A 12,593-nucleotide genomic window follows, 5' to 3' on the forward strand; every position below is an offset into this window, starting at 1 on the left:
CAAAATATTACAGACAAAGAAGACATAATGAAAGAAAAGGGTGTGCACATGAAGTATGTAAATTTGTCAAAAATCTGTTTCGTCTGTGGTGTGTTTCACTCATATGGGGCTTTGCTGCATTTGCATAACTACTGAGTAAATCTGTCCAGTCTGAGTGCTTTCATAAACAAAAAAAATGTATTCAATTGGCATCTTGTTTGGAGATTAGGGTTTCATTCTGAGGGGCTGTTTTGTTTCTTTGCAATACAAAAGATGTCTGTATTAATCAGAAAAGTATTTACATTTTTTTGCCTCCTAAGGATTAATGTAATATTAGGTATAACATACACTGCTTTGTCAAAACATTAAAACCACAAAAAGGTGAAGTAAACGGCATTGATCAGCTTGTTGCAATGCAATGTTCTGCTGGTAAGCTTTGAGTCCTGGAGTTGATATGGATGTACCACCCAACTAAACACTGCTACAAATTAAGCACGCCTCTCCCCACCATAACAACGGCACCACCCTATGGCAGTGACCATCCAGCAGGACTATGCACCCCACCACACCGCAAAAACTGCTCAGAAACAGCTCGAGGAACACAACAAAGAGCTCAAAGTGTTGACCCTGCCTTTAGTCTCCCCAGATCCCAATCTAATCGATCTAACTAAAGCAGCCTACATTTCTAGGCAGTAATAAAAAAATTTGGCCATGGTTGGTGCCACCACGTTGATTTTCTGGTTCTGCTGGAGGCATCTTCCTGTAAAGGTTTCGGTTTTCTTCTCCCCTGTTGTTGTACTAGTGCTTGCTCAAAGGGAATCCAAAGGAAACATTGGATTTGTTGGGTTTCTCTGTTAAAAATCAGGAAGGGTTCACCCTTGACATGACACATTGTTTATCCTCTTAAGACCCAAGCTCTTGTTTGATATGCATTTTTTTTTTATTTCTCTTTGCTATTTGATCTGATCAAATAGCAAAAGAGAACAAATAATAACAATAATAATAAATATAGAAAGAAAAGAAATTAAAAAAAAAATCTATCAAAAAATATTTTAAAAAATAACAAATATTTAAAAATAAAATAAATGAATTAAAATACCAATAATTAAATAAATAAATAAACAAATTAACTACTGTGTTAATATAACCCAAAATGTGATGTCCATGCATGTGGATGCCAGGTCTTAAGAAGTTAAATGAATTGAAATAAACTGAACTGAACTGAGTTTAGCTTGCTTAAACTTAGCTAAAGCCACAGACATTTTTATATTTGACAAAATCCAAGTTCACTGGCTGAAAATGAAAAATTTGCTATTTTAACTTCATTGTCAGGACAGAATGTAAATTTCCAGTGTTCAATCTGTCAGTGTTATGACTGTAAACTGCAAAATACTTGGAACACATAGCATAAGTGTACCAGAAAATAGCTAAAAAATGTGTATGACATAGTGCTACTAAAGTCGTCTACTGCCTCAATTAATAAAGCAAAATCCTCCACTTTGGAAATATGGTCAGCAGCATAAATAAAAAATAAACTCCTGGGGTCATGAACAGAGGAACACTACATACTGCATTTTCCACAAATAAATATGATCGAGGAGTTCACCTGAGAGCTGGAGGTGGGTGTTTGAGTGATGCTGCTATGGGGAGGTAAAGGGAGTCATATTTATAAAAGACATGTTGTTTGTTCGTGTTATTTGCAAATAAGAAATTGTTCACAAAAGATGCAGCCCGAGTAACTAAGGGGGCAGGACAAACAAGTTACCTTTAGGCTTAATAAACATTAATTCATTTATTTGAATCATTACATGAGTTGGCTCCAAGGAGTTGCTGAAACAAATAATTCTCTGTCTGCAAACACACACACACAACCACATGCACTGTGTCAGATCACCCCCAAGGCAAGTGAACTGGTGTACAGTAAGGTACCGAGGATGACATCATAGGACAGTGGGTCAGTCAAGGGTTTTGGATGAGAGCTGGACCCTTACTCATGAATTAGACTCATGATGGAGGCCCAGGCAGATGAGTCTTTGTGACTCATCTGCTTGACTTTTGCTACAGTAGTCCGAGGCCACAGGAAGCCAATGAGTTGATCCAGTACTCATAACACTGCCCTGTATGAGATGGTACAACACCCTGACGATGCTTTGGTGCATAACAAAATGCATGTTTATCATTTGCATCATGTGCTCAAGCAACTGTACAATTTTGCTCTTTTTCCTTCCTTCCATCTCTCCCCTCAAATGCACACACACAGAAGCATGAAGACACATGCTGTGAAGAGTTTGGGCACATCTCAAAGGACAGCTTCTGCATGAGTTGGTCCACGGTGGAGAAGAGGGGACCTTACAGCTGTTTGGAGCAGAATATGCCAGCCACTGACAGTGTGCCAAACAGGCCAAGAGCCTGCATGCACACATACACACAGACTGAGCCGTGAAACCGTCCTCTAGAATCTCCTGCAGACATGACTGATTATGAATGCGCCTCATCCTTGTGCAGATCCAGCACTGACTGACGATGCAGGAAACCTGCAAGTTGACTACAACATCTTGACGAAGGTTAACATAACCTTTAAACAACCTTCTGTTTGTCCACATGACCAATCAGCCATACAGTCAAGGGTTCATCATTCGCAAAGTAAATGTCAATCGCTGCCTAAACAAAAGCTTTAAATGCCAGGGGGCATGTAAACAAACAGAGCAGACACTCATGTGTTTCTGCTGGTGTCAGTCTGTGGGAAGATAGTTACTGCAGGCCTTTGGATAATGACACATGATTATTCTAAACACAAAAAAATGGTTTTACAGATGTTTCCATGACTGCCATGTCATTCTAAAATGCAGCTGCAGCATCTCTAGGAATTCCATCTACATTTACACCTAACACTTCACATCCAGGACCGATATTTATTGCCAGTGCAGTTAGTGGCGCGACATTTATGTAAAACAAGTGTTGCAATTTCATGTGAGAGACCAGAATTTGCATCCCATCACAGACCTGCAATCAAAGTGTGCCTTTTTATGATCACTAATCACAGTTTCCCCTTAACTGTGTGTTAGAGAGCTCTAATCATGTCATAACTATACTTTGTCTGTCACAACCACAGCCTTTTCGTGACCTTAATAAGACAGATATTGTAGAAAGTACGAGTTTTAAAACCATTATTGCCATTATGACATAATGTTAGGTTTTCCAGAGCTGTCTATCAACATCCCTGTCCAGTGACAGAACTGAAAAAAACAGAAGAAATGTTTTAAAAAACCCTATTAAGATGTTACACGTACAGATGCATGTGTCAAAATAATTCCACCATAAAACATGATAATGTGTGGGTCAGCTAGAACAATATCATACTGTCAACACACAGGTGGGTTCTAATGAGAATTATCATAGACTTTTTTTTAGCCATGTGACTGTACTTATGTTACAATTTCTGTATCCTCTAGTGTCTGATGCTGAGCACTGTCATGTCCCAGTTGGAAGTCACTTGGTGGGTGACAGTGGGAAACTGTTCCTGCAGGCTTCTCACTTATTACATTCACCTCAGTTAAAATTTTTAAATAAAAAATTCAATAAATCAGCTTAGTTCATTTGCTTTCCTTTTTGAAATTGTAGCTATATGTGTCTATTATCATCAGTATTTGTTCCCATTTATTTTCATCTTAGGAAATTCATAGGTAAGACGAGACACTTGTGAACTTTAGGACTCCTTGCAGTAAGATGAAATACTCGCATCAGGTGCTTCATTATGTCTGTCAAAGTGTCCACAGGCTGTAGCAGAGCTGACCTGGAGTCAGACAGTAATGCTGGGCCAAATGAGGACAAACAGTACAGTTACACTGTTTAAACTCCAGATGGAGGCAGAAAAAGCAAGATCATTCTAAAACCAACCGCGGCTGCACGGAGATCCCTTCCCTCTGTGGAAGCCTAACCAAGGCTGCGCCGCTGTTGGTGCTGCAGAATAAATCAGAATACCTGGGTCATAATTTGAATTGTTTGCATTTTTTATGGGCCAGCAGAGACATTGTTAAGTTCTCCTCTCTTGAGGGAAAAAAAAGGCACAGCAAGGAAAAGGTCACTTTAATAATAGTGTCATGAAGGAGTGTGTGTCCGTGTGTGTGGAATGAACTGGAGCTTGCATAAGATCATGTATGACTACATCTGAGTGAACACAACCAGGTAATGAGCAGATCAATATGTCAGTGGATGTCAGAGGACCAAGTGCAGTCATGCTCGCACGATCACACATGCATCCCTCCACACGCGCGCACACACACACTCAAAGACAAGAAGACACACACGGGGAGCTATGACAAAGTGTTATCTTCATCATACAGATGGTGCTTTGGATCATCTGCTTGGTCTTTGGCTGTGGCCCACAAATATCACAGCGAATCTGGTCAAACACAAACAGCCGAAAGGGACGCACTCGGGAACTCACCTCACTGATAGACATCTGTGTTATCTCAGCTAAAATGTCTTGTGTCTGTTGGAAGTGACTTTGAGTGAGGATAACTTAATTTGAATGCCAAACACCAAAAAAAAAACAAAAAAAAAACAGTTTTGATTTTTATTTAGTGCAGACTGCTGCTTGAGGATTCTCGGCACATTTGATGGCATTTGCAAAATTGGGAAAGACAAGCTCACACGGGCACGCACACAAACACACACAGACACACACACACACATCCTATCACAGCAAAAGCTGAATACCCTCATGGCTACAGTAATTTCTCTAAACTCACATCAAAGAAATTCACTTATCTTTTTTGGCTCCAGGCTTCTCTGCACTGTACAATAAACACGAGAGTCTCCAACCAGCACCCAGACTGAAAGAGGTAGTAAAGCTTTAATTCAGTCAGAGCTAGGACACCCCGTTCTTATTGTTGATTCCTGTTATATCATTTCACTTGGGGTAAAATGGGGCATTTGTCTGTGTGTGTGTGTGTGTGTGTGTGTGTGTGTGTGTGTGTGTGTGCGGACTAGCGCAAAAACGCACGGGGTTTGGCACAACGCATCCAAAATACGCATAATTGAAAAGCTACATAGCGGTTTCCCCTGGCATGTAGTTCTCACGGAGCTATAAATCCTTACATAAACTTAAGCCATTTAGTCACGGCGAGGCGGATCATAGCTGAGATGGTTGCGGGTAAGGTGTGGAAGTATCACAAACATCACTATTCAGGCAGCAAAAAAAACCCCAACAGACGCGCGTAAAGTTGAAGTTTCATCACACGGAAATGAGATCAGATGTTTTTGATGTTGACAAAGAAATGTAGGCTTCAGCAGACACAGCACAGATACCCTGCATTATATAATTAACTGGGTATTTACGTTGCGTAATTAAGTTATTGTATGCAAAATAGTAAGTTCCAACTCACCCACTCCAAAACACGGATAAATCCCAGAGGTAATTTTAGCACTTGGAATGTCCCCACGGATGCAAGCTGCAGAAAGACAAAGAGCAAAAGGATAAAAACACGCTCATTTCCATCACCAATTAACGAAACACTGACCAATTGTGTGGTAATTAGGATTTATATGACAAAATGATCTTTCTGCTCGTTGATTCGCTCACCTGGTTCGCGGTGTCCATTGCGACAGCGGTTTGTTTTCTTTTATTACTTGTGTGATTGGACGCCAACAACCTCAAACCCCAAGCCAAGACCCGATTGATGTGTCTGTCGCGCGTTAACAGTCAGCGGCTCTGGGCTCCGATTCCGAGTCCGACCGGAAAAACCCGAGTGGCCGTCGGTTTGTTATTGTTGAGGGATGTACAGTAGTTTGCCATGGAGACAGGCGGGGATTGGCCTGCGGAGAGGGGGAGTGATGTCTGACGTGTTTTTGCCATTGGTGGAAACTTTTTCGATATTTTATCAATTCAGCAGCTTTTATTCGACATTTGGGTGGTCAGGTTTTACCATTTGCTTCTAATACACACTCAGAAAGCATGGCTTAAACAAATTAATTGCTTTTGTTTTGCCCTAGTGCTCCAAGAAAATTGACAGAGCATTTTATTGATTCAATGAACTGCAACCTTAAAAATGATCTCCTGGTTATAAAATAATAATAACAATAATTACTAGTTGGAATCATCTGATCATCTTGCTCATGAAGCTTCCTTACTGAATGAACAAAAATACAATTTGTTATTATATCTTTATTCTCATAAATACTGTACCTATAGTTATAGTGCTTTTAAAATATTCTTATTGTAAGTCATACATAACAGATTAGCCTGTTTTGATGATAAACCTTATAATGAAATAAATTAAATATGACTTAAATAATAATGATAATGACAGCAACAACAACAACAATAATAATAGTTGTGTGATGAGTAGTTGTTTATGTATTTAAATGTTGTTTTCATTTACACATATCTTACTACTCCTAATGTCATAAATCGCCATTTCTACATTTCTGCTTGTGTACAGACTCAACAAATGGGACAGTATCCTCCTGCTTCCAGACTCTGTGCAAAGTCCTTGCCTCTCCTTGCTCCATATTTACAAATGCAGATATATGAGTGGAACAGGTCTTACCATCAAACATCTTGTCAATAAAATAAATACATTTATGTCCTTATGGTAAAAAAAAATCTGTTCATTTGCAGAGTTGCATTTTGTAGTGTGGGTCAGACCCACCAGCTTCCTTACAAACTGTAGATTAATTGTTCAAAAGCAGCAGCCCCACAAAATAACGTCACCTCACTTGCCCACTGGAAACGTGACTTAGTGTTTGCTGGCTGACATTATGCAATCTGTGACCACCAGGACCAAACCACAACCTCGTTCTTGCATACTCTCCTACACAGATACACACAAGCAGGTAACTTTGTACGATGATCCCTGGCTGTCTGAGTGCATTTGTATCCACAAGGAGCTGGAGCAGTTTGTCATCTAATGAGTTTGCCAAGGCGCAGAGAGAGAGAGGAAAGAGAGAGAAAGCCTGAGTCTCACTGCAGGCGAGATGATAGAGAGCGAGGGGGGCTTCCCTGAGTCTGCTCCACTGATGACAATTCCTTTAAAGCAAAGTGCAAACTGCTCTGACAGCGTAGCTAATTTTACAGCATCTCTCCTATCGTCCCTTCCTCTTTCATTTTCTCCCTCCTCACACACACACACACACACACATTATGCCTGAAGGGCTCTGTCCATGCGATTAGGAAATTGTTGGATCTGATTGGCTAATATTTTCACCACAGGAAATCAAAAGGATCTGAACAAGAGGAACGAAGTCTCTCATGTGTTCTTCATCCTTTTAGTGATGATCTGTTTCATATAATGAGCTGAGGCTTGTCCATAGGCGTTCACGGAGGCTTGCCGTTTGATCTGACTGCACAGTTTGAGTCAGTAAATATGTTCACAGTAGGCAAACAAAGAATCCCATCACGGTTCTCCCATCAACAGCCCTGGTGGCTTTGAGACAGTTTCGCCGGTGCAATTTAAGTTTCTGTTTCACCAAACTGATACAAGATGATCGTCTGAGCATATAAAGTTGTTATGGTGTTCTTACCATCCATGGCAGGTGGTGTTTTGCCCAGAAAAAGCCTTGGGCTCTCAGGAGGTGATACATGATGTGTGAACAGCGATAGCCGTGGTACTGGATGCATTTGCAAGTCTGGAAATTGCAGTTCAAAAACATGGAACAGAAGTGAGTAGAAATGCATAAGTTCACGGAAATGTTGTTGAGCAGCAGCTCACTGTGGCCATTAGTACCGATGTGATGGAATACTACCACATCATCTAAGAGTATCTCCAATCAGCTGTTTTTATTGTCATGAGTTGACCTGCCTGAAAGCTACTAGTTATTGTATTGAGGGAAACTGCACCCTTCGCTTAGCTCTGCCCAATATGATTGTTATTGGTTTAAAGAAATGCAAACAAGCCAGAGATTTTTTTCTCCCCTTTAGCAGAAAGATAATGAAGCACAGCTAGACCACTCTATTAAGCAGAATGGGATGGCTACATGAGACTTATCATGAGACAAAATGGCTAAAAGCTAGTGGAATGGGGCCGTACGGATTAACACAGTTTTTATGTGGTACAAAGTATACACTTGTTTTTTTCCATTACTTTTACTTGCAGAGACAAATTATGATTAATACAATGTAATGTCTCAATCACAGTGATGCCACCTGCTGGTTGGCGGACTACAGCTTTGAAATCTTGAGTTTGGAATTTGGCCGACACCACTTTGCTCTTTTGAAACCAGACATAATGACTGAGGGATGAATCTGGAACTATACCAATACACATGTCCATCACAGGGTTACCTCACTATAAAGTGGCCTTATTGTCCATTTTGCTCTAAATTAGACCATAATTTACAAAACTAACATCATGCCATGTTGAAGGAGACTTGAAACTAACAATTGAGACCATAAACTCATTAGGGAAATGCTTAATGAGGAAATAAATCAAGTAAGAAATAGGGACTTTTCTTTACAGGGCTCTATTAAGTCAGACTTCTTTTTGCAACCTGAGGAGTCGCCACCTGTTGGTTATTAGAAAGAATGCAGGTTTAAGGCACTTTTGCATTGGTTGAACTTTTAAGACGCAGAGACTACATCCATTTTTTCTATACAGCCTATGGTTACACAGCATAATCCATTTTAAATTACCTAACAGCTCTGAATATAGGCCACCAGTAGCTAGTGGGTAAACCAGGCCAAGTAAGGTTGTAGCAGCAATATTTCATCTGTAAGAGGCTGCTTGTGGTATGTCTTATTTTAAAAGTCACACAGTTTTGCTTTGAAGGAACAGTTTGACATGTTAGAAAACACATTAATTTCCTAGTAGAGGTATATGATAAATACGGTAACAGTCAGTCAGCTTGCCTGATTAAGCTTGAACTTGAGGGAGACTCCCAACATGGCTCAGTGTTTATGCTGCATTTCATTATGTGTTTTCCAGTTTAGTTTAGCATCTGTAAACCGATGGAAATGCAGGGAACAGGTAGCCTAGCTCTGCCCAAATGTATCAAAATCCCTTAACACCGCTAGAGTTCACCAGTTTACATGTTCTATCTCATCTGTTTGTCTGTCAATTTGTTTGTTGCCTGTGTCAGTGTTTAGCTACGCTTACCATCTCCAGGGTACAGTGCCAAAACTATCTAACTCTGAGCCAGAGAGAAGATAATTGTGTTTCCTAAAATGTCAAAACTACTCCTTCTAATTCTGTCCTGTGCTCACCTAGTGGATCTGACTCTTCGTCCTGGTTGTGACTGTTTTGCCTCCTTGAAGCTCTTGTTACTGTCAACACACCCGTGGCGAGGAGCTGCTGCCACATCTTTAAACATGCTGGGACATACAACTCTACAAATAGGCACAAAACACCAGAGGGGGCCCCAGATGTAGCCAATCATCTTGAAATTTTCTCACAGTGTGTGACTGTAACATTTGTAATAGAGTTACAAAACATAATGCGGATAATTTAACCACAAAACCGACTCCCCCATCCCCTCCCTGTCTGGAGCTTTACTGTATGTGAATGTGCTGAAACAACCTCGTTTCCTCGCTCGAGGGGGGGAAGCAGAGAATAACCTGTCACACATACTGACAGGTGTCCAAACGCATCTCAAGAAACTGGAAGTATAGTGCAGACCCAGAGAGGAAACACACCTGGGTACAGTAGCTGAAGGCCAGTGTGCATGCATGTGTGCAGGAGAGAGCAAGATGTGGAGGATGTAGCGCAGCAGATAATAAGCAGGGAGAAAGATGCAGGGTACCACTGTTTGGATATGTGGACGGGATGTGTGAACATTCAGCTGCAAACCTCTTCGCATAGATTAATGTGTATCTTATAGAAAGTGAATCTGATGATAACTTCAAATTAACCTGGTAGCACCATGTGGATGGATCTGTGCTACAATCGTACCCGTCTAGTTATGTGTTGCATTAACGGTACCTTCAGAGGCAATGTGAACAGCTGGAGCTAAGCAGGTATACTGTCTGAGCGAGACGAGAAAAGCAGCAAGAAACAAAGCAGAGGGAGACGGCAGAGCAACAGTAGGAACAATCGCCATTCTTCTCCTCTGCTTAAGCCTCTTTTATATTGTGACACACAGAGGAATTATAGCGCAGAGACTAGGTCAGCCACTTATCCATCTCATCCAACACAGCAACAAGCCGCAGCTCCACAGCAATTACTGCTCGGCTGGAACCGCTGCCAGAACACGTCCACGTCTTCTGGTGCTGATGCATTCCTATAATAGTAATAATAATGATGAATGCTGTGCAGCAAAATAGGTAGAGTAGTAAGAAAAAAAAACATTACATAGCAGAGAGAATGCTTCTGCCTTGTTGGTCACAGGAGCATGAAGACATGGAAGGATGAACAAAAACTAAATTTTCCAAATGTTAAGCTAAACAACCAAATCATATTTAAAAAAAAAAAAACAGCTACATAAATAAATAGGCTTAGGTTCAACCCAACTGCTCATTTTCTGCAGCGAAGTGTCACAACCGGCCAAATTTGGATGGATTTATACATTTCACACTCGCTTGTTAATTAAACCTATCCTCATATGCCTGTGACAACACAAAGCAATGAAACATGATTAGATATTGGAACAAAAGGCAGGCTTTGGAAATGTTTCCGCGTAAAATAGCATTAGGCTGGGTCTCATTTTGCACCAGTTAGACGGCGTACATAATCAGGATTAACTTTAGCATGATGGGGGAAAAAAAAAAAGAGAGGGAGCGACACAGGGAGAGGAAGAGTGAGAAGAGTGGGGAGAGACGATACACCCCCAAAGTCACTCTTCTTGCTGGTAGAGAGGAGCACTGGTGCAGTTATAACCATGTAATGAATATGTAAGAGGCACATTTGTTTCTATATTAAATATAGTCCACAGTGTTGCCTTTGTGTTTCTAGAATTATTCATGTAAAAATAAATACCCAAATGCCATGTAATGTATGCTAAAGACTTTGTGTAATAAGCTGTCCAATTTTGTTTCTGCTGAATTAGTGATTAAATATTTAATATGGGCTTGTTTTAAATTTGATTTAGAAGGCACACACATGGATATGGAGCATTATTTCACCTCATCTACCCCCATTATAACAGTAAGTGCTGGATTTTCTTGCACAAAGACAAGCTAATAACTACCTTTACATCCAGACTTATGCATGAGAGTTAAATAAGCCTGTTACGTTATGGTGTTGCACAGTGGTTATGCTATATTGTAAATGTAAGTAGCCAAATAAGCCAAATGGAAGATTTTGATGAAATACAAGAAGTAGGTTTAGTACCAGTGTTCTGCTGCATTCTGCCTCCAAGTTGTGAAGGACAGAAGGGATTTCTTCACACTCTCACAGTTTGGTATCTGCTGTAAAGTGAGAACACACTCAAGCTGACCAGGGTTGGAATAACTTCTCCATGTGGTGAAACAGCCCTCAGCAAAGGAAAATGAGTTAACCAAAATTTTTATTTTTTATTTTTTCCCAATACACTGAGTAATATCACAGGAGCGTGAGATTATTTGGACATTTCCACGCTGTTACATATTCGCCACACAAACACTCACTCTTGTGTAGGTGTTAAGAGGTGCATCAGGGTCAGGTACGCCTTCCTCCTCAGAGTCGCTGCCTCTCGTTCATCGTTGTTTGGAGGACTGATGCAAAGGCCAAAGAAGGAGAATCAACACCATGATCACACGCTTGTCCTATGTGTTGCTAGGCAACTAATACAGCAGGCATGAAGAAACCGGGACTGCATGTTGTGACAATGATGGCCAGTTATCAGCTGCCTAGCTTGCAGTGAGTGCCGTCTACTCGCCGCATTCTTTCCATGTCTCACGCACTACAGCGGGGTTACACATTGCTGCTACATTTGCTGGATGTGTGGAGGGTGAATGGAGAGATCACACTTGTGACAGCTATGTCACCAACATCCACCAACAGTCTCCATGAAAGCAAAACAATCCAGTGAGCTACGTTCATACTTGGAGGCACCTGATCATAGTGGATGGACAACGTCTTACATTCTGCTATGTAAATTATATGAAGAGTTCATTTGCAAAAACAGATAACTCCATCTTCACAAACCTTCAGAAAACCCACGTTTCCATCATCTACCTGAGAAAATATCAAACTTAAGTTATCTCTATTTTTGTCATGTAATTTCTACTGAGTCAAATCCACTTAACCTAAGATTGATTGATATTATCTCAAACAACAAAAAATAGTTTTCTAAAAAATTTTACAAAAATGGAGTTATCTGTTTTTGCAAATGAACTCTTCGTATGTACATTGTATAAATGTTGACGTTTACCTGACAGATCTGGTGAGATTTCACTTTGTAGGGGATTTTTCTGCCAAACTTTTCTTTGCACATCCAGACATGAGCTGCAATACGTGGTTTCCAGCTCCCTCTGTAGTCGTTTCAGCAGCATAGCACTTCACAACTGCAGGCTTTAGTTGCTCAGTAAAGCCTTTAATGTGGATGCAGCAGCTTCATTCTGCTGCACCTACAATTCATCGTAATTCAACAATTAAAAGGTAATTGAATAAGCCTACTTGACTCTATATACAATCTAGTCAAAACTTTACTCTAACAACTCATACATAGATATATAATAAGGGAATGTTAAAATGAGTCAT

The 12,593-nt window shown here is 40.4% G+C and overlaps 1 protein-coding gene across 1 annotated transcript in view; it reads right to left on the reverse strand.

Moving 5' to 3' along the window:
* Positions 1-5,581, reverse strand: part of synpra (synaptoporin a) — a 21,644-nt gene extending 16,063 nt beyond the window's left edge. The window contains exons 1-2 of the mRNA XM_008291441.1: positions 5,564-5,581; positions 5,367-5,432 (exon numbers count right to left, since the gene is read on the reverse strand). Of these exons, the coding sequence (XP_008289663.1) occupies positions 5,367-5,432; positions 5,564-5,581 (84 nt within the window). The remainder of the gene's footprint in view (positions 1-5,366; positions 5,433-5,563) is intronic.
* Positions 5,582-12,593: the final 7,012 nt, after the last annotated feature.

This window comes from Stegastes partitus, unplaced genomic scaffold, assembly GCF_000690725.1.
Source record: "Stegastes partitus isolate 25-593 unplaced genomic scaffold, Stegastes_partitus-1.0.2 Scaffold743, whole genome shotgun sequence".
Classification (NCBI taxonomy): domain Eukaryota; kingdom Metazoa; phylum Chordata; class Actinopteri; family Pomacentridae; genus Stegastes; species Stegastes partitus.